The sequence below is a fragment of the Kogia breviceps genome, chromosome 19 (genome assembly GCF_026419965.1).
Source record: "Kogia breviceps isolate mKogBre1 chromosome 19, mKogBre1 haplotype 1, whole genome shotgun sequence".
Lineage (NCBI taxonomy): Eukaryota > Metazoa > Chordata > Mammalia > Artiodactyla > Physeteridae > Kogia > Kogia breviceps.
The window spans coordinates 36,371,011-36,398,094 of record NC_081328.1 but is presented as its reverse complement, the minus strand read 5'-3'; the positions used below and the strand labels follow the sequence as shown (position 1 = coordinate 36,398,094).

Genomic DNA, 27,084 nt, shown 5'->3' with positions numbered 1-27,084 from the left:
GCAATTATTCCACAAGCTGAAGCTATATGGTAAAAAGCTCTATAAGTTAGCTGCATCCAATTAACCCTAGATCAATATGGTGAAAATGTAACAATTCTGGAAATTCTTGACCTGGAGCCCCTGTACCAATATAAGGGGAAGTCAAGAAACTGTACGCACATTTTCTTTATGTGCATTTTGCGAAGAAAAGCTTTCATTAGTTTCTTTGAGGGCTTATAACTAAAAAAGGCTAAGAACCACGATCCTTTATGCCTGTACACACATTCTTTCTGGTTCACGGTTGTGCCTTTATAAAAGGGCCACGTTCGCAGCATGAAACATTTCTATTCTTTCAAGTACCTAATAGCTATGAATGGGAGTAAGAGGAATCCAATTGTCCAAACCACAAAAGTTAGACCTTATAACAGCACAGGCCTCAAACTATAAATAGGTCTAAAGGAACTGCATTAGCATTCACCTCCTTGGAGGAGATGCGTGTTAAGGCCAAGAGCAGTCAGGAGCGCTTGAGTCCAGCCCCAATAAGGCCACTAACCGGCTGAGTAACCTTGGACAAGGTGCATACCCTCTCTCGGCTTCAGTTTCCACATCTGCAAATTGGAAGTTGAACCGCATGGTCTTCAAGGTCCTTCCCAGGCGAAAGCCTGGTACCAAGTAGACCTAGCCATTAAAGCAGCTTCCTGTGGGCGCGGTGCAGGGTTTTAACGGTCCCCCCTCCCCCGCTCGAGCCCGCGAAACCCTCTTCAACACGCCCCTCGAAGTGACGGCACTTTCCCAACCGCAGCCCGGACACGGCTCCGCCCCTTCCCGGGGGCGTCCCGTCGTGCACTGCGCCGGGCTTCTATAGCGGTGGGGCACCTCCCGCCTTTCCGAGGCCCCGACCCCAAACTCCTCTCCCCAGTTTTTTAGGGTGCCCTATCCTATCAACGTCTAGTGTCCCAGCCAATCAAGCGGGCCCGGAGTCTTACCTTCGGTCCACCCTCCTCCCAGCGCCCAGACGGCCTCTGCTCACGGCCTTTACCAGGCCAACCCAATCAGCGGCCGGCTCTGGCCGGCCTCACCCCAATCTCCCGCCCCTCGGCCAATCCGCGCCCCCAGCCCGCTGCTCGCCCAGCCAACCCCGGGCCTTGAAACCAGCGGGCGAATGGGCGCAGGGCGGTCCTTCAACGCTGACCGCCTGGCCAATTGGGGATTCCGCGTGGCCACAGCGGCAGCCAATCGACATGTAGCGCGGTGCCGCCGCGGAGAGGTCCGGCCCGAATATCCCTCCGCCTTCCTCCCTCCCCCTCTCTCCCTCCCTGCGAGCCGCCGTTCACTCACCGCCTCCCTTCCCTTCTTTCTCCCTCCGCCACCCGAGCACCAGCCGCGCTCTGAGCTGCCCCCGGGGTCCCTCCCCCGCCGTCAGAGGAGCAGCTGCCGCCGCCGCCAGTAGCAAATTAGGAGGGAGGAAAGACGGAAAGGAGGAAGGAAGGGGAGCTGGAGCGACTACCAAGAGGGAGCCGGTGAATGGGCTTGTGGTGACCCCCGCCCCCCACCCCACCCTCCCTTCCCACCCGACCCCCAACCCCCATCCCCAGTTAGAGCCGCCGCCCGAGAGGCCGGGCCGTCGTCCTAAGAGGAGTCGCCGCCACCACCTCCGCCATGGAGCTGATCACCATCCTCGAGAAGACCGTGTCTCCCGGTAGGACGCGGGGGCCGGGGGTCGAACTGAGGTGATTGGGTGGGGGGAGGGGAAGCCCTGGCCCCTCTGACCCTGTCCCCTTTCCCACTTTCCTTCCCCCCAGATCGGCTGGAACTGGAAGCGGCGCAGAAGTTCCTGGAGCGTGCGGCCGTGGAGAACCTGGTGCGTGCCACACCGCCGTCCCCCATCCCGCCGTCTCCCCATCCCCTGCATGCGGGCCTTCCCGCCCTCCCGGAGGCCCAGGCCTCGGGAACCCACCCCGCCCCATCCCGTCCCCCTCCCCCCCCCGTCCAACCTAACCCCGCCATCGGGAAGCCGGTGGGTGTGTCCCGCCCCGGGCCCGGCAGCTGGCCAATGGCGCGGCGCGCCGGGGTGACTGCCACCCAATCGGCGTGCAGCCTGAGGGCGGCGGTGCAGCAGGAGGGAGAAAGAGGGAGGGAGGGGAGGTTAGGTTGCGCGGCGCTGCGTGTTCAGCAAGGGTGGGGGTGGGGGAGCCGGGCCTAGGGGCCATGTGGAAGCTACGAACCCCGCCGCCCGCCTTGTTGGTACCGGGGCCGGCTTCTCCTTCCTGTCCCATGGCCCCTGTGATTGTCCGCCTACTTCCCAGAGCTCTACCGTTTCCAGTCTCCCTTGGTCTGTGCTCATGGCCAGGCCTGCACCCGAATGCCTCTTAAACCATTTCCGGCAGTGTTTCTCCCTTTCTTGACTGGGTATTCCTCACCCGGGTTTTTGTATTTCCCCCCCGCGCCCCCCCGGATCAGTAGAGACTAAATCTGCACCCAGATAACAGGCTGAGGCTCATCCTTGAGATCGGGCCTGTTTCCAGAGGAAAGTTCCTCGTTTTTCATATTTTCAAATTTAAAGGGTACAGAAGAAATGAATGTTAAGTCCCCTAGAGACTGGATCTCTGTATAAAATTGTGAGATGTATTGATTGGTTGAAACAGCCTATGTGCCAGTAATGTTTCTGTTTGGATTCCCTCCTGTTGGGGGGATGGGGAGCAGAGAGAAGGGTGAATGATACTAGACATCTTTTAAAGGTAATAGTTGTAAATAACACTGTAACCAAATGGGTTCTTTTGTGTTACCTAGGCAAAATAACGCAAGAAAAAAAAGTGACAAGGCGTATTTTTATTTTATACAAACTGCCTTTGAATGGTTTTTGGTTTTTGTGTGTTTTGTGGAGTTTCGTGTTTTTTGTGTTTTTTTGCCTTTCTGTGTCTTAGTTTTTACTACTAATCTTTTTATCCTTAACTTTCCATAGAAAAGATTTTTATCCACTAGTATAGACTGATAATATTTCCACTTGGTATATATTCCTCTTTTCTTCTTTTGCTAAATTTGCAAGGAGCCTTTTCTCTTATTCCTAACATTTTATCTTATTCCCAACATTCCTAACATTCTTTAGTGGTATATAATTAATAAAACTTTTAAGAATTATTTTCCACTGTGATTGCAGGACTTGTTACTGGTAAACTATCTGCTTTTAGTTTTTCCTGTTAGCTTTTCCATTGGAGAGAGGTTTTTGCAGGAAGACTAGTGTGTGTGAAAATTTTTAAACCAAATTTTTAAACCAAACTGGGGACCTGAGCAGTACAAAAGATTGAGTATACTTTTCAAGAATCTACCGTAATGTTTAAACAACTCAAGACTAGGAACAGCTCAAGGAATAGGAACCTTTAGTGTGTCATTTTCCTTGACATTTTAATCTTTTCAGTTGCCCCCTATTTCTAAATATTTGTTATCACTCTTTCCTTATAAATCTTTTTTCACTGTTACCATTTTGCTGAAACACTGAAAACTAAACTAGAGAACACTAGCCTCCTAAGTCTGTGTTTTACATTTAGAAGTACTTCCCTCTCTTATACCTGCTTCCACAAGATCAAAAGCCACCCTGGGTGTCATTTTTTTTGGACTAAGATTTTTTTAATCTAAATTTTAAAAGTAACAATTTTACTTTCTACCCTGTCATAACATATTCATTTAACAAATACAATTTACTGAGTACCAGGTTTTGTTCTAGGTATGAAGAAGAATCCTCTACCACATTGTCAAGCTTGCTTTAATTCTGGGGGATATAATGTGAAGATTTGGGCACTCTTAGTTGATGTTGATAGGAAAACCTGTAACTCCTTGTTAAGCTGAGTCTGTGTGAGAAGATGGATGACTTCCTCATGTGCCAAATAACATTTTTATAGGAATCTTGAAGTAGATATTTTGGCATTTTCTGAAATATTATGATGTGTCCTAAAAATTTCAGGGTTTCCCCAGTTTTTTTGGTACTATTCTCAATTGATGAAATTCCTAAGAGGTATTTTCATTCACATCTTAACAGCCCACTTTCCTTGTGGAACTGTCCAGAGTGCTGGCAAATCCAGGAAACAGTCAGGTTGCCAGAGTTGCAGCTGGTCTACAAATCAAGAATTCTTTGACATCTAAAGATCCAGATATCAAGACACAGTATCAGCAGAGGTGGCTTGCTATTGATGCTAATGCTCGACGGGAAGTCAAAAATTATGTAAGTAGCTTTCATCTCCTTTTGGTCATACTAGCCTGGGGAATGTCAGTTCTTTTGTCATCTACATGGGAAAGAGCTGACAGTGGAATAGATGTCTGGGATCTAAACTTAACTTGAAGGTAAAAAATGTATTTGATATAAGTCTTCTTTCTCAAACTGTCTTTCTCCAAGTGATTCTTCCGTAGTTAACTAGCACTTAGCTCTTGCTGAACTTCTGCTGTAGATAGTTCTCATTGTTTGGTGCTTTAGGCATGGCACTGTGTGGAGTCGGAAGGGGAATTAAATGATCTCCTGGGCTTTCAAGCCCAAAGAGTTTGTGAAATAATATTATGACATTAATCGTGTTTTTATCTACTTAGCAAATAATGAGAAACTTCTAGAAACATCGGGCTTTTTGTCAAGGTGTTTAAAAAGTGAGCTGATGGATTTTTAGTTTTTATTTATTTATTTATTTTGAGGAAAATTGAATGTCACTTGTTGCACTGCATTATGGAGTTCTTGTGATTTGCTTGCTGAATTAGAAATCCATAATTCTTGCTGCAGCAAAGAACTCAGAATATATGGACGTATATGCTTAATTTTTTAAATTGGGTTCTTTAGTGGCCTGTGTTACATGGATAAGGTGCAGAGGGTAGTAAGTTGAACATCTGTGCAGTCATCAGTTGGTCCTTGGTATTTGAGGAGAAACCAGTGGGGGGATTTCTGCGTCTGTACTTGTGCTAGTCGTGGTTCTGCACATCAGTCTTCTGTTTCCTGGTTCTGGGTGTCAGCATTAGGTAAATTAGTGCTCTTTACGGCAGTAACTTCTCTTTCTAATTATGTACCTCCTTCCCTCTTCACTCTTGCATGGAGGAACTCATGACAGGAAACTAGCTTACAAAAGCCAACTTATTTTGAATCTTCTTTGGAATATGTAGAACTGTTTCTATCCACATTGGGTTTCCTTATATAATAACATTTTAATCCTCCTCTCAGTAATTTGATATAAATGAAGTTTATTCCATTAATCACTGGAAATCTTTTGTTGTTGTTTGTTTGTTTGTTTTTGTTTTTTGGTGGCATGCGGCACCTTAGTTCCCCACCCAGGGATTGAACCCATGCCCCTGTAGTGGAAGGGGTGGAGTCTTAACCACTGGACCACCAGGGAAGTCCCATAATCACTGGAAATCTTGATACTTAACTGTATTCATTCAATTTCTCGTTTTCCTCAAATTACACAATAGTAAATGAGAGAAGACATGATTGGAACTGTAGTTGACTTTGGAGGGGGGCACATCAGTCTTAACACCAAATTTTTTAAAATTTTTGAGTAAGAATTTGTATAGACATTATTGAGTTTTCATGCATGAAAAAAAATAGCAGTTATCTTGGGCTTTTTTCCCTTTCATAGCACATCTGGTAATATTTTCTCAGTGCTGGTGGTTATTTTTTAAAATGTGGGTCTGGACACAGTTGAGAGCTAATTTCTTACTCCTCTTATTTCTGATAATTGACTGTTATCATTAGGGTCACCCCTACTTTTAAAAAAATAACTTTCAGTACTCAGGATTTAGACATTTGTAATCTCTAAATCCCCTCAAGTAATATTAATTAATGGTCTTCTAGAAGCAATTTAAAGGAGAAAAGTTAAAGATAGAGTGGGATTCATTATGGTCACGTATGTACTAGGAGATGGTGCAATATAGTATAAAAGCACCCTGGATTTCTTAGTCAGACTTGGATTAATACCTGTTCAGCCCCTGCCCTTTTGGACAATTCATCTCATCCCTGCTCCCTGCCCGCTTCCCCATAACAGTTTTTGTTAAAGTTCAGTCTAGCTCTGGTAACCCTAGGGAGCAAAACCTTCATTTAGAATCAATCAGAACTGTTATTGGGTAGAGCTGTTGGGAGTGGGCAGGGTTGATGATATACCGTATAAGGGGGAAGGATGGGTATTTCATTATTATTAGCTACAAAGCAGGATACTAAGTGACCTGACCTAGTCAGCAGAGCTGGCCTGAATATCTGGCAGCTACTCTTTGTCCTGTGTTCATGCCAGGAACAGTTAACTGTTTGCCTTTTGAGTGGACTGGTTATTCTTAGTGAGTTCATTGACAGAATTAGCTGATCATGGTAATGATTAACCCAGGGTCAGTTGTGGTTTCATTCTTTACCTGTACCCATGCCTTTGCTGCTTTCTTACCTTGTGTTGAACACTGAGGTGAGGTATCTGGCTTTGGAGATTCCATTTGGAACTAGGAGATAATTGGTTTCATTTCTAGGCTCTGGGGCAGTGTTGATTGTGCTGCTGTTGGTATTGAGGCTGCTGTTTTCCCAACAGGTGGCCTATACTGTATATGCCTTTTCCGACTTTTCTGTATTATAGAAAATTCAGAGACTGATGTAAGGTATGCTGGTAGGCAAAATATATTCAAGTAGTATTAAAATTGATACCTTTTGTCTTTTTGTGTGTTTACCTGCGTACAGGTTTTGCAGACTTTGGGCACAGAAACTTACCGGCCTAGTTCTGCCTCGCAGTGTGTGGCTGGTATTGCTTGTGCAGAGATCCCAGTGAACCAATGGCCAGAACTCATTCCTCAGCTGGTGGCCAATGTCACAAACCCGAACAGCACAGAGCACATGAAAGAGTCGACATTGGAAGCTATTGGTTACATTTGCCAAGATATAGTAAGTGCTGTGTCTAACTTACATACCTCTGATTCCCTCTAGTTGTAACATGCATGGTATTAGAATTATTCTTTATCATCATGAAAAAAACCAAGCTATTGCAGAGTGTTTTGAAAGTAGGACTGCTTTATTTGTTATTTTAGACTTCTATATTTAGGTAGTTAATTTATCCTCATATTGCTAAGCATGCCCTAAAGGAAAGAGACTTAAGGTTTACAAACTCAAGATGGAAATCCCTGTATGGAGGGACATAGATATGCTCTCCTCTCCTTGATCTGATCGCTTTCTGAAGATCCTCAATGTACCAAGGATGCTGTGTTACTTTTTCAGTTACTATTTTACAGAAACAGTTTGCCAGCTTTTGCTGTAGTGGTTTAACCACTGGAGCCACAACACAGTATGTTAAATGCAGCCCTTCTTGGACTGTTGTTGCTGCTGAGGTTACTACTCTTGGTGTCTGTTTTGATATACAGATTTGATGAAGCAAAGAAGTCCACAGCACTTGACCTGGACTTAGACTCCATAGATGTGCCCAGGTGTTGATCCTTGGTCCTCAGATGTTCTGAAGCTTTACTTCAGTTGGTACAGATGGCCTGGAAAAAAACACCAGACTGCCATCTCCATTTGCACAGAAGGGGAAAAAAAAAGCCAGCATTACTTCATGCCCAGAGTCATTATGCTAAGAAGCAGAGATGAAGTTGATGAGTTTAACTTGTTTCAGTTCAATTTTGGACTACCAGACCCTGGGATATTTTGCAGGTGGTTTGTCCCTAAATGGAAATGTGTGGGAAAAGATCAGGAAAGTCTCATGATACTCTCTCAAATAGATTTTACAGTTGAAAGGACTGCTGATTAGTCATGAGCTCAATTATTATATTCACTGCACTTCTCTGCTGTTTCAGGACCCAGAGCAGCTACAGGATAAATCCAATGAGATTCTGACTGCCATAATCCAGGGGATGAGGAAAGAAGAGCCTAGTAATAATGTGAAGCTAGCGGCTACTAATGCACTCCTGAACTCACTGGAGTTCACCAAAGCAAACTTTGACAAAGAGGTAAAAGTGTCTCTTGATTAAAAGGTGTAGGTTCAGAGGGTGAGGCGTGAGAGAGAGTTAAATGAAAGTTTTGTTTTGTTTTGTTTTAAGTTTATGACTTAGAAGGTACCATCTTGTTTAGAAGCATTTATTTCCCGTCTAGTTAAGATTTGTGTTGTGTGAAATGGCCATGGAGTAGGTATTTGCCATTTCTCATCAGGCTTTTGGGAATAATGTGATCTAAAATGTTTCTAGGTTTAGGTTTTCCCTTTTGCAGTCCAAAGTGTGATTATGCTTTGGGATTTTAAAAAAAAAATTATGCAAATTGGGCTGTTTCATACTTCCTTAGGAAAGTGCTTTTGAAAATTAATACATAAAGTTTATTTTGCCTGAAAGTATTTCCCCTTATTATTTATTTTTAGTTGTGTTAAAATGTACAATAAAATAAAGTTTGCCATCTTAACCATTTTTAAGTGTAAAGCTCAGTAGTGTTAAGTATATGCACATTGTTTTGCAACAAATCTCCAGAACTTTTTCGTCTTGCAAAACTGAAATTATATTATTAACTCCCCATTTTCCCCTTTACAATCCCTGGCAACCACCTTTATACTTTCTGATTCTATGAGTTTGTTTACTCTAGACAGTTTATGTTAGTAGAATCATACTGTATTTGAATTGTCTTTTTGTGACTGGCTTATTTCATTTAGCATAATGTCTTGGGTTCATGCATGTTATAGCATGTGTCAGAATTTCCTTTTAAAGGCTGAATAATAATTCCATTATATTCGTTTGTTGATGGGCACCTTGTGACTATTGTTAATAGTGTTGCTGTGTACATGGGTGTACAAATATATCTTTGAGAAGTTGTTCCAGTTCTTTTGGATTTATACCCAGAAGTCAATTGCTGGATGATATAGTCTGAAAGCATTTTTGCATGTTTGTTGATGCTTTAGTTGGGAATTTTGCCTTTTCTTGGCCTTAAAGTGGACAAAGTAGGGAGGTCTAAGAAACCAAAGCAAACTGCAATTCTAATTGCTTGGAAAATGTAGTTCATTAGTCTTCTCCTGAATCTTACCACATTTGATCTGGGTTTGTTTGAATTCTCTTAAATTTTATTTTTAATTAAAAAAAACATTTATTTGTTTATTTATTTGGCTGCATCGGGTCTTAGTTGCGGCATGTGGGATATTACTTGCGGCATGCGCAATCTAGTTCCCTGACCAGGGATTGAAGCCGGGCCCCCTGCATTGGGAGCACGGAGTCTTAGCCACTGGACCACCAGGGAAGTCCCTCTCTTAAATTTTAAATACAAGGAAGGGGTTTTTCCTAATGTAGGGGGGGGTTGTTTTGTTTTAACCATCTTTATTTCAATCCTGTGACCTACATTTTCCTGTCTGCTTCCTTCCTCAAGTCTTGTTAGTGAAGGTCATTTGGGGGATTAAAAGATTCAGGGCCTCCTTAGAGGGCAGGTCATATAATAGACACTGGGGGCAAACTCTGTAGAGCCTTCATGGTCTCATTACTGTGTCAGGAAAACCTGCTTGATTGGTCCAGGGTTGTGTGGGTCCCTGAGGGAGTGAGAGGTTTTCTTTGAAGGGATAGTCTAGTAATCTTCATATATGTGGTTTATACGCTTCTCATTTTCTTTATTTTTATTCTTTTGCAGTCCGAAAGGCACTTTATTATGCAGGTGGTCTGTGAAGCCACACAGTGTCCAGATACAAGGGTAAGTGAGAGATCATGTGAAAATTTTGTATTCTACCTTTCCTAGGAAATGCTAACTCTAGCATAGTAGTTTGAAATGTTGGAATCTGGTGACTTCAGAAATAGGTTTGACTAATAGTGTTACGAAATAAGAATTTTTCTTCCCTGAATTGGAGAAGAGGGAAGAATAGTCCTTGGAAAGCTAACATGATGGAAGTTGTCACCCTCTTAAAAAAGATTTAAGGGAGAAATGGTTTTTGATCAGCTTTGCTATTTAATTGCTGTAGGTTGTTCAAGTGATTGTTTTCCATTGTAGCCATTGAAACAGCTTTCCTATTGCAGTAACCTAAACCTTGACCCTTAAAGCCAGTGGGAGTAACATCCAGTCTGAGGGCGTTAGTGAGTTTAGTCCTGCCAGGAGTTCCACAGATATCTTTAAAGTAAAAAAGAAGGAAAGGAAATACATTTCAATTGACCCTATAGATTATTAACCCATTTGAGTGAAGTGGTTATTTCCCTTTGTCAGATCGCATTGTTATTAAACTAAATAGTAAACTGTTTAATTTGATGTTTGCAAAAGGTACGAGTGGCTGCCTTACAGAATCTGGTGAAGATAATGTCCTTATATTATCAGTACATGGAGACATATATGGGTCCTGCTCTTTTTGCAGTAAGTATTTTTATTTTATGTAGTTGAGCATAGAGCTAATTGCAAAAGTCCATTATTCTTAGTTGCTGTTTCATCAGTTCTGTAATTTTTTATTTAATGTTGTGAAATCAAGGAAATTCCCTGAGTCTGCATATTAGATTTAAGTTCATCAGCAGTGTGCCAAGAAAACTTGTGCTACCTTTGTACTAATAAGAAGAGTATATTTTAAAAATCTGTTTCTTTTTCCTACCTTTCATTTCAGACCTAGCTTTCATAAATCTACATTTTTGAAAATAGAGTATCTGTGGTTATAGGAGGGGTCGAACTTGAACCAGCACTTATTTGGGGCCTGGGGTGTCGTGTTTTCTCTCTTAAGATCACAATTGAAGCAATGAAAAGTGACATTGATGAGGTGGCCCTACAAGGGATAGAATTCTGGTCCAATGTCTGTGATGAGGAAATGGACTTGGCCATTGAAGCTTCAGAGGTGAGCCTGGGAGAGCTGTTATTCTGACTGGGCTTTGGGACTTACCTCTTTTTGTGGATATTATTTTTCCTCTGGGAGAGCTTTATTATGACTGGGCTTAGAGGGTATCTCCATTTGTAGAGATTCTGGGTTTTCTGCTAGCCAAAGGCCCTCATGAGGGAGACAGATCAGGAATGAAGCATCTCCTGTTCTTACCAGTCAGGATTTGTTGAAAATACTAGTACTGTGAACACAAGGGGGCAGCAGGAAGTCATATTTTAACCAGGTGACATGTGATGCTGAATTATTTTCTTTTGGAAGGCCTAATGCAAGCATGGGATGTATAATTGATAGCTTACTAACTCTGGTGAAGGTATTAGATACGGAGAAAGGGGTTAATTCTGCACTCACAAATTCGAATTCAAGCTTTGTTTCCAACCTTGATTGTCTTTATGTCCTACAAAAAGCACAATCTTTGGCATCTTTATGTAAACTTCATAAATCTCTTCATCCAGAGGTCACTTAGTGAAAAAAGAATATAATTCTTAAGGTTGCCTTGGTCCTTTAAGGTAGATTATATGTATGGCCTAAAAGAATCTCATTGAAGTAGCCCACAAATGAGCGCCTCCAAAGACCACACACACTGCATGTTACCATGTGTTCCATGTATTTCTGTACAGGCCTGTGGGCAGCTCTCACTGTATGCCTTTAGTATCAGCTTGTTTGCTGCTGTCCAGAATTTGCTTTATGTTTCTCCTCAGGCAGCAGAGCAAGGACGGCCCCCTGAGCACACCAGCAAGTTTTATGCCAAGGGAGCACTACAGTACCTGGTTCCAATCCTCACACAGACACTAACTAAACAGGTGAGTTACCTTCCAGATCTAGCCAGGTGAGCTGTGAAGCCTTGTTAACGGTTGGTTTGCTGTGGAACAGTTGCCACAAAGGAACTCAGCAACTCTTGAACTAGTTGATGTTCTGTTATAGATGACTCGGGAAGAGCTGAGCTGGATCTCTAAGATCCTCTAGGCTCTGAGTAGTTTGTGACAAAATAAATGTAGTAAGACTTCATGAGGGATGTGGGTTTAATGAGTAAGTAGAGAAATTATCTTATAAGAAGTGTATCTTGGTTGCCATTGTTCCCTTTTAGCTTCATGCATCACAGTTTTTCTCGGTATGGTGTTTGGAAAGATTATTTCTGTCACCTCATCTCTTCTGGTGCATGTGAAATATCATCAAAGAACTGGCAGCGCTTTGAGGAAACAACGCTGTAACTTTGAGCACTGCAAAATTTCTTCGTACACAGGAATTTAATTTGTTTTTAAGGAAGTACATGACTCTTTTAGTATAGCAATCTTGAAAGATTATTTAGAGATATACTTAGTTTGAAATAGACTGGGTGTTCCCTTAAATTTTCATCTCATCTTTTAGTTTTACAGTTGCTATTTTTCTATCTTTGACCTTAGTATTTTCACTTTTGTATATTTTTGTTGTGCTTTTCTCATTTGGGAACAAATCATTCTTTAGGTATATAATTTTCTGAAGTTGCATGAGCAGCCTGCCTTAAATTACTCTGGTGTGAACAGCCACAATAAGAAGGATATAGCTTGAATTCTAGTTTCAAGGGGAGATCTGAATTGAATGTTTTTTAACTTTTTATTGAAATAATATTTACTAGCACACCAGAACCACACTCCCTACCCCCATCCCCCCAGTGTCTTCTTCCTGGTCGTTAACTCCTCCCTCACCTTTAACAGCATAGATTTTGACTGATGTTGAACTTTATATAAGTAGAATCATGTAGCATATATTCTTTTGTTCTGCTTTTTTTTTTTTTTTTTTTTTTCCTGTACGCGGGCCTCTCACTGTTGTGGCCTCTCCCGTTGCGGAGCACAGGCTCCGGACGCGCAGGCTCAGCAGCCATGGCTCACGGGCCCAGCCGCTCCGCGGCATGTGGGATCTTCCCGGACCGGGGCACGAACCCGTGTCCCCTGCATCGGCAGGCGGACTCCCAACCACTGGGCCACCAGGGAAGCCCTTTTGTTCTGCTTTTTACTTTATGTGTTCAAGATTCATCCTTATTGCATGTAGTTGGAATTTGTTCATCTCATTGTATAGTGCTAAGAAGTATCTTCCCTCTATCTGCATCTTGTTTAACAAAGGCTGTGCTGTGATGAATCTTTGTGGAAAGGATAAAGATATGAAGGTTTTATATTTTATTTACTTCCCCAAAGCTTATGTTGTAGTGATATTTGGGAGTAGTCAGAGGACCTTTTGAGTTAAAGGGATTCTTTGAACAAAAACTTAATTAGTGCCACATTCTTTCACTAGGATGAAAATGATGATGATGACGACTGGAACCCCTGCAAAGCGGCTGGGGTGTGCCTCATGCTCCTGGCCACCTGCTGTGAAGATGACATTGTCCCTCATGTCCTCCCCTTCATCAAAGAACACATCAAGAACCCTGATTGGCGGTACCGGGATGCAGCAGTGATGGCTTTTGGCTGTATCTTGGAAGGACCAGAGCCCAATCAGCTCAAACCACTAGTTATACAGGTGAAGCTGAGGGAGTTTGTGGGTGGAAAGTGGGATATTTATTGTTTATTTAAACTTTTTGCTTGAAGATTTGCCTTTATTTTAAGAACAAAGCTGTAAATAGTTATCCACAAAGGTTACTTCTAGTTAGCTATTTGCTGTCAGTGAGGCATAAAATATATTTCTTTTTTTATTACAAAAATCATATGACTTGAAAAATGCAGAAAAGGCCAAAAAGAAAAAGCTACCTTTAATCCCATTGCCCAGTGATAACATTATTAATTCTTGGTATTTATCCTTGAAGGTTTTTTCTGTGTGCATATATATGCAACAGAATGGAGATCTTACTGTACAAATAGTTTTAAAACTTGTTTTTTCACTAAATGCTATATCATAATTCTCCATAGTTTTTTTTTTTTTTTAATAAATTTATTTATTTATTTTTGGCTGCATGGATCTGTGTGCTACGCGTGGGCTTTCTCTAGTTGCGGCGAGCAGGGGCTACTCTTCGTTGTGGTGCGCAGGCTTCTCATTGCAGTGGCTTCTCCTGTTGTGGTGCATAGGATCTAGGCACGCAGACTTCAGTAGTTGTGGCTCGTGGGCTCTAGAGCACAGGCTCAGTAGTTGTGGCGCACAGGTTTAGTTGCTCTGCGACATGTGGGATCTTCCCAGACCAGGGATCAAACCCATGTCCCCTACATTGGAAGGCGGATTCTCAACCACTGCACCACCAGGGGAGCCCAAGAGTACATTTTTTTTTTTTTTTTTTTTTTTGCGATATGCGGGCCTCTCACTGTTGTGGCCTCTCCCATCGCGGAGCACAGGCTCCGGACGCGCAGGCCCGGCGGCCATGGCTCACGGGCTTAGTTGCTCCGCGGCATGTGGGATCCTCCCGGACCAGGGCACGAACCCGTGTCTCCTGCATCGGCAGGCGGATTCTCAACCACTGCGCCACCAGGGAAGCCCCCAAGAGTACATTTTAATTGAGCTTAGTGTATATAGCTCTCAGCCTTTCAGGAATAGCTAAATGCTGTCACAGCTGCATCCTGGGATCTTTGCCTGAGTAATTCAGCAAAGATTGCTGAAAGTATTCATACCAAACTCTTAATAAAACTGTATACTGGGATTTGGTGAAGAGAGGAGGACTTTTTCACTTTTCCAGTTACTTTTATTATATTGTTGGATATTTGTTAAGCATGTCTTATAAAATGACAAAACCATCTTGATACTTTGAGTTAAATTCGAAACATCAGTATTTCCTCTTCTGAGGTATCAGTCAGCATGAACTTTAATCTTTGTTTTGCTTTGCCAATAACTGTTGTATTTTCAGGCTATGCCCACCTTAATAGAATTAATGAAAGACCCCAGTGTAGTTGTTCGAGACACAACTGCATGGACTGTGGGCAGAATCTGTGAACTGCTTCCCGAAGCTGCCATCAATGATGTCTACTTGACTCCCCTGCTGCAGTGTCTGATTGAGGGCCTCAGTGCTGAACCCAGAGTGGCTTCAAATGTGTGCTGGGTGAGGGATTTTCTTCCTGGTGAGATGAGGAGGTTGGCCAAGCCATTGGCAAGGAAGTAGGAGGTGTGGGAGAGAAATGGGTCTACCTCACTAGAAGGCTTTTTCTGAATAGCATCTCCTTTCTAATTTCTTCAATTAAAATGTGGGGGAGATGCGAGCTGCATGACCCAGTGGGAGCTGTTGTCTCATGGTGACTGGTTCCCGAGCCATTTAGAAGAGTCATGTTAACCCAGCGGGAAAACTATCTGGACTTGGTTTTTTTTCTTCAGTTGCCTGGGGACAAGAAATTTTGATTAAGGTAGAGAGTTGCTGGCTATGAAAAGTAACCATTGCTGAGAAGGGGGTATGAGGGAAGGAAGGTAGGCAGCTCAGTGTTGAGTCAGTATAGGCTGAATGTAGTTTGTTAGGACCTTTGGAGCTTGGGGGAGGAAGGTAAAATAAGGAAGGAGTGGGGCAAAAAGGCTTTCTGTGAATGGAAAGAGAAGAAATGAAGTGGCAGGCATTCGTGGTAGGTGAAAATACTCTGCTGCTTAGAGCATTGTGCGTAGATTATTAGGCAGGAGAAACAAAATATAAATAAACATACATACATTTATTTAATTTTAAGGATAGCTGTACATGTTAAGTTGTCTTGAGATGACCTTGATAGGAAGAATTGGAGATTCACTGCCATTGGTTTATTCTTAGATCAGTTGGAAAGGAACTCTGCCCAAGGTATCTTAAGGGAAAATGAGGTAATCCTGGAGTGGGATTCTTTTCAAGTTTAATTAATATTTACTCTGTCTGGGTTTAAGGCTTTCTCCAGTCTGGCTGAAGCTGCTTATGAAGCTGCAGATGTAGCTGATGATCAGGAAGAACCAGCTACCTATTGCTTATCTTCTTCTTTTGAACTCATAGTTCAGAAGCTCCTGGAGACCACAGACAGGTAACTGATACTACACAGAAATGTGTGAAATGAGTGGTGTCTTTGCATCCAACTCCTTTTGCCTCTTGTGTGGGGACTGTTTAACCTAATCATAGAAACATTGCAGTAGGAGAAATTAAAAGAATCCTGTTCTAGATTGTTTAAATAAGAGTGAGAAAAGAAATGTAGACTTTTGACTACCTTAGAATTATACAGTTTATAATTAAAGTCAGAAAATAGTCTCATTTCTCTACAGGTAGAGAGTAATTAACCTAGAGAGGGCCCTTCATTTTGCAGTGTCTACAGTTAATAGGAATATTTGATTATGGTATAAGAGAGATAGTAGCTCTCATTATGAATTTAGTTGCCATACCAGATTACTAACCACCATTTATGATATTGGGTGAGGAACTTGTCATTAAATACAGTTGTTTTATAAATGAGCTTTGGAAATGTGTAGTTTGAAGGGGTTATAAGTTGGGGACAACCTTTAATTATTGTGATTTTGTGTAAGCTATACCTAAAGCCGTGCTCAAACCATTAGGAAGAGGGCTGGGTATCAATTCTCATGCTTCACTAGTTCATTTCTTCATCTTGCAGATGAGTGAAGAAAATTGATATATCCATTTTTTTTCTTTTTTCTGACCGCACCGCACGGCTTGTGGGATCTTAGTTCCCCGACCAGGGGTTGAACCCCAGGTCCTTGGCAGTGAGAGTGCAGAGTCCTAACCGCTGGACTTCCAGGGAATTCCCAAGTTGTCCTTTTCATAGCTATTTGTGCAACCTCAATTGTCCACATGGGTTCTTCAGCATTTTAAACTATTTTTCCTACAATTTTAGCCCATTTCCAAAAGGGCCGTTCTAAAGTTTAACCAGGTCTGGAAACCATATTGAACGTAGTCATTGGCTCAGAGATTGAAAATTTGGTTCAGGCTGTATTGTGTTTGCCAAACTCAGATCAGGTCTGCAACCATATTGGTTTCTGGGTTATTTTCAGTGAGAGAGTTTATATTATAATGATTTCTCTGTCCTTTCTCAGTTAAGGCTTTACGATTTTTGCTGTGTTTTCCTTACAGACCTGATGGACACCAGAACAACCTGAGGAGTTCTGCATATGAATCTCTAATGGAAATTGTGAAAAACAGTGCCAAGGATTGTTACCCTGCAGTTCAGAAAACGACTCTAGTCATCATGGAACGACTACAACAGGTGCTCCAGATGGAGGTGAGACTGAGGACGTTCCTGTCCTGGTGGGAAGGGTGTGGTACTTAACATAGAGCTCTAGTTTCAAGACTGTTCTCTTCTTTTCAGTGTTTAAGCATATATGTTCCCAGATATAAGTCTTGTACAAAATATGTTGCAACTTAAAATTGTATCGCTTGCTACAGTTTATTCATACCTGTGTAACACCATATACGTATATAAGCTTTTTATTTACTTTCCTGCATTAGCACCAGTAAAGATTATTTAATGGTCCTGGCAAACCCAGCAAAAATGGGAGCATTGAGGGAGTTTAGAGCCCTCTCAGAAGGTGTTTATTCAGAACATGATCTTCTTTTTCTTGTAGTCACATATCCAGAGCACATCGGATAGGATCCAGTTCAATGACCTTCAGTCTTTACTCTGCGCAACTCTTCAGGTATGATGGTGCCTTATCACTTAATAGCTCCAGGGAAGAGAATCATATCTCAGGATGACAAGTTCATTTACACACAGAACTCTGAAGATGATGTTATAGATGATGGTGGTCAGAAGCTCTTCTCAAAAGGCCTTAGTCTGATTGATTAGGAGAGTAATTTCCCATTTTCCTTTCTTGTCTGTCCATAAAAATGCAGTTTGTCTTTTGTACAATGTAGGGAAGGAAACTACTCCATTTGTGATGGTCCTCCCAGCTGTGCAGCTATTTTGTGTTAGCAACTTTTAGTCTGGTTCTCATTGGGTTGTCCAAGTGTAGCCCAGTCAGATTTGGTTCCCAGCTATGGTTCACTGAGCTAAAAATATAGCCTTGTGTTTTTACCATCATCTTTTGAAACAATTGCTGTTGGAAACTTTATTATAATTTATTTATAGTATTTGGTGTTCACAGTAGACTTTCTGCGGAGAGACTGGGAAAATTAAACTGTTAACTCCTTGCTCGTGACTGGAGTCATGGCGTGGCTGAGGAGCTATTCCCTTTTTTATCCAAGAACAGGAAAACCTTGGAACTTGTCTAGTGCTTAGGTGGGTTCTAGGTTTTAGAATTGAGTGATGCTGACTAGGTCATCTTACCTATGATTCCCTTCTCTTTTTTTACTCCAAACTTAATTTTTTAAAACATGACTGTTAAGAGGTCTTTCCTGATCTAGTAACATTAGTTGAAACAAATTAAAGGGTAGGGAGGGAAGTTTGAGGAATATTGAATTGGGAAAAGTCAGATGGGCTTCAGTTTATCAAGACAATTTCTTGACCATCATCTGTAAAGGGGTTAGGCTATAGAAAGGGTTGCTTTTTTGTTTTATGAGTAAGAACTCTAATATGACATGTCCTTCTTCAAAGCTGAAATAATTTAACTGCCATTCCAGTACAACTAGATTATGGAGGCTGCTGACAAGGATTTGTCAGACTTAAATGAAACACAGAGGAGGCGACTTTTTGCACCATGGAAGATCATCCTGTGTTTGTTCTGAATTGGGAAATAGATGAGATATTTAAATGTATGTTTCATTGTAGATGATTTGCACTGTCAAAACTTCTGAGCATAAAAAGCCTCCCCCCCCAAAAAAAAAAGAGAATTCTAGGGACTTAATTGATTTAAAAAAAAAATATATGGTGTTCTGATTGAAGGGTTTGGAATCAACAGATTCTGAACTCTTATTCATTTCACAGAATGTTCTCCGGAAAGTGCAACATCAAGATGCTTTGCAGATCTCTGATGTGGTCATGGCTTCCCTGTTACGGATGTTCCAAAGCACAGCTGGGTCTGGGGGAGTGCAAGAGGATGCCCTAATGGCAGTTAGCACACTGGTGGAAGGTCAGTGAGCCAAAATTGGGCAGGGAATGTCTTTAGAATGCAAGAGTATCAATGGCCATGAAGAATTTTTGACTGCAAAAAAGCATAGTCCCATCTTCTCACTTTTTGGGGTATTGAGTCAGTTCAGAGCTGGATTGAACATAAGTGTAAATTTGTGTATAACTGCCTTGCCACTCTCCTTGAAGTGAATGGGGAGCCAATTTGCAACTCGGATTGGCAACCTTTCTGGGGGTGGAGGGAACTGTTACCTACCTCATGTTCATCAGGTTCTTTTTTCCCCTAAAGTCTACTTGCTTTATTGAGGTTTGGCTCCTGTAAAGGATGGAGGAAGTAAAGGTTTCTATTTTCTTTCCTGGCACTTGGTACCTTCTGGTTTGGGTTGTAATGCTTTGGATTCAGGTTGACGCAATATGGTGCCTGGTATGGAATGGAATGAAACATCGAGTTCTAGGAATTAATTGATTTTCTGGGTGTTACATGTCGATAACTATGCAGAATTGCTTTGGGGAAGCCATATCTGACTTAAGGCTCCTTGAAAGGCCTTTACAAGCACATTAAAGAGCACTTCAGAAACCTGGAATGCTTCTTCAGTGGTGGTCTGTAAGGTGTTTTGTGGTGTTTTGTTTTGTTTAAACATTTATTTATTGATCTATTTATTTATTTATTTATTTGCTGCGTTGGGTCTTCGTTGATGCACGTGGGCCCCTCTCCAGCTGCGGCGAGCAGGGGCCACTCCTCGCTATGGTGCGGGCTTTCCACTGCGATGGCCTCTCCGGCTGCAGAGCATGGGCTCTACAGTGAGGCGCATAGGCCCAGCAGCTGTGGCGCACGGGCCCAGCCACTCCGTGGCATGCGGGATCCTCCCGGACCAGGGCCTGAACCCATGTTCCCCACATTGGCAGGCGGATTCCCAACCACTGTGCCACCAGGGAAGCCCTGTAAGGTGTATTACTAAGGCAGACCCATTTCTAGCATAAGGAGCCTATGTGCAACTGGTCTGGCAACATGTGATTACTCTGGCAGGGCACAGAAGTTGATTTTGGTTCCTGGAGTGGCTGATTTGGATATGAAACCCAGACAGCTTTTCTTGACTGGCTTATTAAGTAAGTCCTTGATGGAATTGGCTAGAGACCAAGCTGGCTTCCAGGAGTTCCCTGGTCTAGTGGTTAGAGTTCGGCACTTTCACTGCCGTGGCCCAGGTTCTGAGATCCCACAAGCCGCCCGGCAGGGCCAAAAAAATAGCTGGCTTCCAAAGAGGACATGTTATAATCAGATGAAGAGGTGGATAAGAGGCAATATCTCTAGCTCAGGCAATTCATAATTAATCTTGACATTCCTTGAGGGCCATACCACTTGGTAGTTTCAGCCAGAGTGAAATCCCACTCTGGAGATTTGGCATTATCTCCAGGGGTTAAGAGTTAGGCCTTTCCAGCAGTTATGAATTTGACTTGTCCAAGGCAGCCCTAAGTCTTTGTGATAGAATCTGTAATTAACTCACATTCTACCTAACTTTTGACTGGCGTGCATACATTTTGGGAGAGTAGGATGGTTATTTTTGTTCACTTCTGTGATATCCTGTGGTGCTAATAGTTTGTTTCTTTACAGTGTTGGGTGGTGAATTCTTAAAGTACATGGAGGCCTTTAAACCCTTCCTGGGCATTGGATTGAAAAATTATGCTGAGTACCAGGTAAGCTATGCTTTTCACAACAATACATTTATATTCTCATTTATACTTGGTAGTCAATGTAGTACAAAAGTCTGGATCTTGTAGCCCAGGTAGTATTTCCCTGTGTATCACCCCAAGGGTTGAGCTACTTTGTTGCCCTGAGTGTCTGAACTAGAAATAGTCAGTGAAAGACAGGATATTAGACACATCAGAGTAGCACCCTAAGAAGGGGTTTTGTTTTGTTTTGTTTTCAATAAACCATCCGCCTCTGCCACCACCATCCCTGGTGAATTGCTTTTTCTGTCCTTTCTTGGACGCGCAGGCTCAGCGGCCATGGCTCACGGAGCCAGCTGCTCCGCGGCATGTGGGATCTTCCCGGACCGGGGCACGAACCCGCGTCCCCTGCATCGGCAGGCAGACTCTCAACCACTGCGCCACCAGGGAAGCCCTGTCCTTTCTTAATGATAGCTTAGACAGTCCTAGTTCTCTTCCTGCCATATTGGTTGTTTAAAAATGAACTAATCTGAGAGAGGAAGGGTCTTTTCTTCTTTGACTTTAGGTTCAAGTGATAAAGGACTAGTAGCTGGGTAAAAAATCATGCCTTACCCCTGCAGGCAGCCTTTTCTGTTCTAGAGGTCATTTTCATGATGCTTTGCAGGTTTGTTTGGCGGCTGTGGGCTTAGTGGGAGACTTATGCCGTGCCCTGCAATCCAACATCTTACCTTTCTGTGATGAGGTGATGCAGCTCTTACTGGAGAACTTGGGAGTGAGTGTCTATACATACAATCTAATTTACCATTGGTTAGAAAGATGTTTAAACATCAAGATCCGTGACAGGGAATGTTTATGTCCCAGAATGTTGGCTGTGGGCTTATGAAGGGAACTGTTCGTTTTCACAAGATGATTCTAACCTAAGGATGTGAAGTTAATTAAAGGAACGCATGGTCAGTGCATGGAACTTGAGTGGGGCAGGTGGGGACCAGTAAAGTACAAAGGAAAAGTAAATATATAATCTCTCTATCTAGAGGTAAGCATTGCTAATCTTTGTGCATGTCCCTTAAGGTCTATACCAAACATATCGGTAGTTGCTTATTTTAAAAAGCTTTTTGAATCTTTGGACAGAACTAACTTTTTTTTTTCTCCTTGTCAGAATGAAAATGTCCACAGGTCTGTGAAGCCACAGATTCTGTCAGTGTTTGGTGATATTGCCCTTGCTATTGGTGGAGAGTTTAAAAAATATCTAGAGGTTGTATTGAATACTCTTCAGCAGGCCTCCCAAGCCCAGGTGGACAAGGTAAGTTTAAAGCTATCTTTAAGTTCAGCCCTGACTGGAGGAGCAGGACTTTTGACAAATATACACCTAAAGGCCATCAGTATGATGGAGATTCTGTTCTTTTTCTCTTACAGTCAGACTATGACATGGTGGATTATCTGAATGAGCTAAGGGAAGGCTGCTTGGAAGCCTATACTGGAATTGTCCAGGGATTGAAGGGAGACCAGGAGAACGTACACCGTTGAGTATACAACCCAGTTGACTTAGTCCATTGTGCACTTAGCCAAATGGGCTGTGTGTTCATTGTGTAGTTTACTTGTAAACTAACACCTATTGCTTGAAAGAAGGGGAGAAGGAGAAACAGGGCTCTAATGAAGGGAGTAGCTTTGGGGGAGGATATAGACTATTATTTCTGATCCCTGCTTCTTCAGCTACCTTGCTTCACATTTCTTGAGCATGGCAAGGGATGGGATCCAGCAAGGCTGTTGCTGCTGGTTGCATATGTACCAACCCTGAGTGGGAGTTCCCTAACCCCCACCATGCATCTGAATAGAAGGATTGGGGGGGATTAGATTTCCTCTATCACCTGATGTTTTTGTTATTGATTGGGGAAATATTTGTACTTCACTCCTTTGATATTACAGGCTTAGAGGAAAGGTTCCATTTGTGCTTCTACAGATATATATATCTGCTTATAAGAATAGGAGTATCTGCCTCTTCTGTTGACTTAGAAGAATGACACCTTAATCTGAGGAAGAATAATTTGGTATAATAGTATGCAACTAGTTCTCCAGCCCAAAACTTGCCTGATGGGAGGAGAGTATTTGGGAATTTTGAAACAGGGTGTAGTCCTGCCAAATGTGAGACGACTTCATCAGACCTCTTTCTTTTATAGCGGATGTGATGCTGGTACAACCCAGAGTAGAATTTATTCTGTCTTTCATTGACCACATTGCTGGAGATGAGGATCATACAGACGGAGTAGTAGCTTGTGCTGCTGGACTGATCGGGTAGGTTATACCCTGCTTCTGATAGCTGAATAGAACGTGTCACAGAAAATGAGAAAGACGTGTAACAAAGAATATTGAGAGTAGCCTGGATGGCAGTTACCCACCTTTCTGGCACAGAGGGGATTTCTTTCTTTAATAGAACCCATCATATGCTGTTTTGAGTTCTCAGATAATAATTCATTCCAGAACTTAGCTCTAATCTCATTTCAGACCCTCCAGATTTCTAATTTCTCCCCACCAAACCCAATGAAGTGAGGTATAGAAGCAGCATCAGATCTGTGTCCATCCCATATTTTGATGTTGGTCAACAAATTGCCTCTGTTTAGCCTCCTCTACTGAGGGTTCCTGAGGTATCATTAGAAGAAAGAACATTGGTTTTGAGCAGCTCAAAGGCCTGGAGTCTGGGCTTCCCTGGTGGTGCAGTGGTTGAGAGTCCGCCTGCTGATGCAGGGGACGTGGGTTCATGCCCCGGTCCACAAAGACCCCACATGCCGTGGAGCGGCTGGGCCCGTGAGCCATGGCCGCTGAGCCTGCGTGTCCGGAGCCTGTGCTCCGCAGCGGGAGAGGCCACAATAGTGAGAGGCCCACGTACTGCAAAAAAAAAAAAAAAAAAAAAAAAAAAGACCTGGAGTCTAGTTCTGATTTTACCATGAATTAGCTGTGGAACCTTGGGTAAGTTAGTCTACTTTTTTAGACCTCATTTTTTTTTACTCTGTTGAGGGCAGGTGTTAGACTTACTTATCTTTAAAATTTCCAGCTTTAAAAAGTAGGTAAATACCAAGAAACCTATAGCTAGCTTAGCACTGGTTTGGAAGGTTCTAAATATGATCTTGTTGTAGGGCCAGGAGCCCATTTTCAGGTGTGTTTACTTTGCACAGGGACTTGTGTACAGCATTTGGGAAGGATGTACTGAAATTAGTAGAAGCTAGGCCAATGATCCATGAACTCTTAACTGAAGGACGGAGATCGAAGACTAACAAAGCAAAAACGCTTGCTACATGGGCAACAAAAGAACTGAGGAAACTGAAGAACCAAGCTTGGTAAGAGCTTGTCTCCACTGCCCTCTTTCTTCTGCTTTCTTGGGGAGGAGGTACATTTTCTTTAGACTGTTCTGACAAGGGCTTTCTTTAGGTGTTTTGTTTTGTACTCTTTCCCATATAGTGCTTCTGAGCCAGGCCTTTGTTCCTCAGCCTTGTAATAGTGGAAGGGTCAGGCAGCCAGTCTTTCCTTGAGCCAAATTTTTGGTTCCTCATGGTGATAAAGAACAGAACTTACATGACTAGAATTCACTGAAGTCCCCAAATCATTTTGGACCTTAATAAAGTCATCGATAAAGGCATTTTCCCTAAATTCTTTCTACTCTTTATTTCTTTCCTCATGTTCTTTTCTTTCTTTACTGCAGTGCTTTGAGACATTGTTTTCCTTTACAGAAGATACCCAAAGTCGGAGTTGTCTGACCTCTGCTTTGAAATGTAGTTTTAATTTATTTTCCTCTCACTTACTGACTTATCTTACACCACAGATTCAGTAAAATTGGCTATTTTGAGTTTTATCTTTTCAGTTTCCCACCCTTCGTAAGTGCTAATGAGAGCAGGTAGATGGCACATAGGAAAATAATAAAAATAATCAGTCCTTGAAAAGTTGACAAATTCCATTCAAGTCTATAAGCACTTAATTGTAGGAATCAGAGAGGTGTTTTGCTACTGGCTATATGGGAATCTCAAAAATTGACCTTTTTTCTAATCTGTTTTTAGATCTGTTACCATTGGGATGATAACCTGAGACCCCCACTGGAAATCTCCAATCTTTTGAAAAACCCGGAAGTGAGGAGTGTGCACGGATGCTGAATGTTTGGGAATGAGAGGATGAGTGAGTGAGGCTTGAAAACACCACATTGAAAATCCTGCCACAGCAGCAGCTGCAGCCATCAACAGCAGCGCTGTTAGTGAGCTAAGTAATCACTGACTTCGTAGAAAACCATAATGTTGGCCATCTTGGAAAAGAGAAAAATGGTGGATTTACTTGCTTAAAAAAAAAAAAAAAGAAAGCTCTCTCTTCCCACGAGAGGCTAGAACTAGCTTTTCTGTCTTTTGGCCGGTGCCGAGTGGAATGACTAGTTTGGGGGAGAGGAGGAGGGACTGGGTTCAGCTGTGGTGCTTTGTTGTAAAAGGCATCCTGGCCTTTGCTACTGATGAGAAAGATGGAGCCTGGGTCTCAAGCCCACCTTTGGTGTACCTTTGCCACGTGGTACAGGTACTGTATGTGTGCTGGCTGAAAGGAGGGTGAGGGATTCTTTACAGTCTGAGAATGAGTGTGTGTGAGTGAGGCGGTATCCACATTCTCAACTTCAAGTCATTGCAGTTTCTTTTTCCCAGAAAAAAAGGGGTTAGGATGTTGCATTTTATGAAACTAACTGAAGTTCTGTCTACTGATGCAGCACAAGAGATATAAGAGAAAAAAAAAGGAAAGACGCTCTTAGGTTTTGTTTTTTGGGGTTTTTTCTTTTTTTTTTTTTTTTTTTTTTAATTCTAGGGAAAACACTGACGAATGGTCAGAGCTCCCACCCTGATCTTTTCATCAAGGCGCCTTTCCTAATAATATGGTTCAACTGTGAATGTAGAAGTGGGGGGGGGGACTCTGGAGTTAGAGGATATAGAAAAAATAAAAATACAATTATTACAAATAAAGAATGCAGACTTCGAAAACAAAAGAAAGCCACAACCCAAACAAACCAAAATTTAAATGCTCATAATTGGCAGCACAAAAGTTCTCTCCTGACATGTATCTTGGCAGTCTGAACGCCCCCAGAAAATTGTGCCAAAGAGTTTAGAAAACAAACATACCATAAAAGTAAACACACACAAACAACAAATTTCAGGTAACTCTTTTGGATTGCAAACAAGGATAAATTTAATGTTTAAACAATCTGATAAAATAACCATTTGGAAACTGCTTGGCCTTCTGTTCTCTTTTATTTGATTGATTATAATGCGGTATTGGTCTCTTGCTGCACTTCAAAACCAAGTAATCAAAACAAAGGAATATATGTGTGTGTGTATATATATACACATATATATATATGCTAGAACTCTTGTGATGAAAATGGCACTTGAAAAAGGTTATATTTTTCCACTGAAGTTGAAGATTAATAAAATGGTGTCAAAACATTCCCCTGGTCACACGCTGTAATATTTTTTTTTAAGTGTGATGTGCTATGATAATGATAAATCAGACTTAATTATTTTCCCTTTTACAAGGAAACAGGGCACCCTGAATTTTGGTTTTAGACTTTTTCAGCAATAAGGAGGGATGTTGGTAAGCTTTGATCCCCTTTTGGTTTTGCAGTTATTAGGAGTTTTTGCTGGCATTTTGAATATGCTGCTTTCAAAAGCACCAAGAAAGATTTTTAAATTGCTTCCAGGTATTTGGAGGATTAAAAAGCAAGACCTTAATTTCCCACTCTCATTTCCATTCTAGCAAAAAATATGGGCTTACATGTTTCTCTTTGCCAACTCCCTGTTCAAGCCTTCCATTCATAAGTGGGATTGGCTCAGTTTTGCCCACCCATACGGCAGCATCTCTAATAGCTCTTGTACAGGGTATCAGATATTGTGCCTTTTGGTGCCAGGTTCAAAGTCAAGTGCCGATCTATGAACCAGTGTACAAAAAAAAATCCAGGTGTTTGAAGGAAAAGACACTCCATTGTGAATAAAGAGCTCACACCAGCTCCTGAGCCCTCTGAAGAGACCTGGCCCTATAATGCCTTGTTTAAATTTTAGTTGTTCTTGAGGGAAAGGGTGATGATACTAACCATTCCTGATAAGGGTTGGTCAGGGCTTAGGGAGGGGGCAGGAATATTGGGGAGGAAAAAAAATCTGATCATTCCTCAGTGCTACCCATTTCTGTCCTGTGTGGGCTGCTTAGCTAGACAGCAGGAGAATAAAGTACACCGAGAACCGTAATGAAAACAAAACCCGTGTGTTTTGTCATGTTTTGTTCCAGGGAAGCAGTTGACAAGTGCTGTTACTAATGCTTTCTCCCAGATCCACTCAGTGATGGAGAGGAGGAAAATGGGCTGGTTGGACTGTGGTCTTGGTGCCTCGCAGTTACTCTGCACTGGTTATGCATTTATTACCCTCTTTTCTAGTTACCTTTGGCTAGTGGGTCTTCCCACTAGGTATTTGTCCTTAATTGTACCACCTAAGGCAAATGGATGCAAAATGCATTCTGCCCACTCACTGTCTGGGCCTTCCCCACTCTAGTCTGCACATTCCTTCAAGAATGTAGTTACCGTCTGGTAAGATGTCAGTGCAAATGTGAAGAAAATAGGCATTGGACTAGGCTTTGGTTTGCCACAAGTGGCAGCTGCCTATATCAATTACAATTACATTTATTAATTTTGCTTTTCATTTTCCCAGTTCCTCTCAGCTCCCTTGTTGAAATGTTGAGAT

General features: G+C 42.3%; 1 protein-coding gene across 1 annotated transcript; it reads left to right on the top strand.

The window, feature by feature from the left end:
• Positions 1–1,217: 1,217 nt before the first annotated feature.
• KPNB1 (karyopherin subunit beta 1) lies at positions 1,218–25,585 on the top strand. The gene is made up of 22 exons (XM_059046511.2): positions 1,218–1,678; positions 1,782–1,840; positions 4,013–4,195; positions 6,662–6,862; positions 7,765–7,917; positions 9,563–9,622; positions 10,181–10,270; positions 10,626–10,736; positions 11,477–11,578; positions 13,044–13,268; positions 14,578–14,769; positions 15,564–15,694; positions 16,750–16,897; positions 17,241–17,312; positions 18,539–18,683; positions 20,289–20,371; positions 21,009–21,116; positions 21,501–21,644; positions 21,758–21,863; positions 22,519–22,633; positions 23,512–23,673; positions 24,388–25,585. Coding segments are annotated over exons 1-22 (2,631 nt in total). The 5' UTR covers positions 1,218–1,638; the 3' UTR covers positions 24,389–25,585.
• The last annotated feature ends 1,499 nt before the right edge of the window (positions 25,586–27,084 follow it).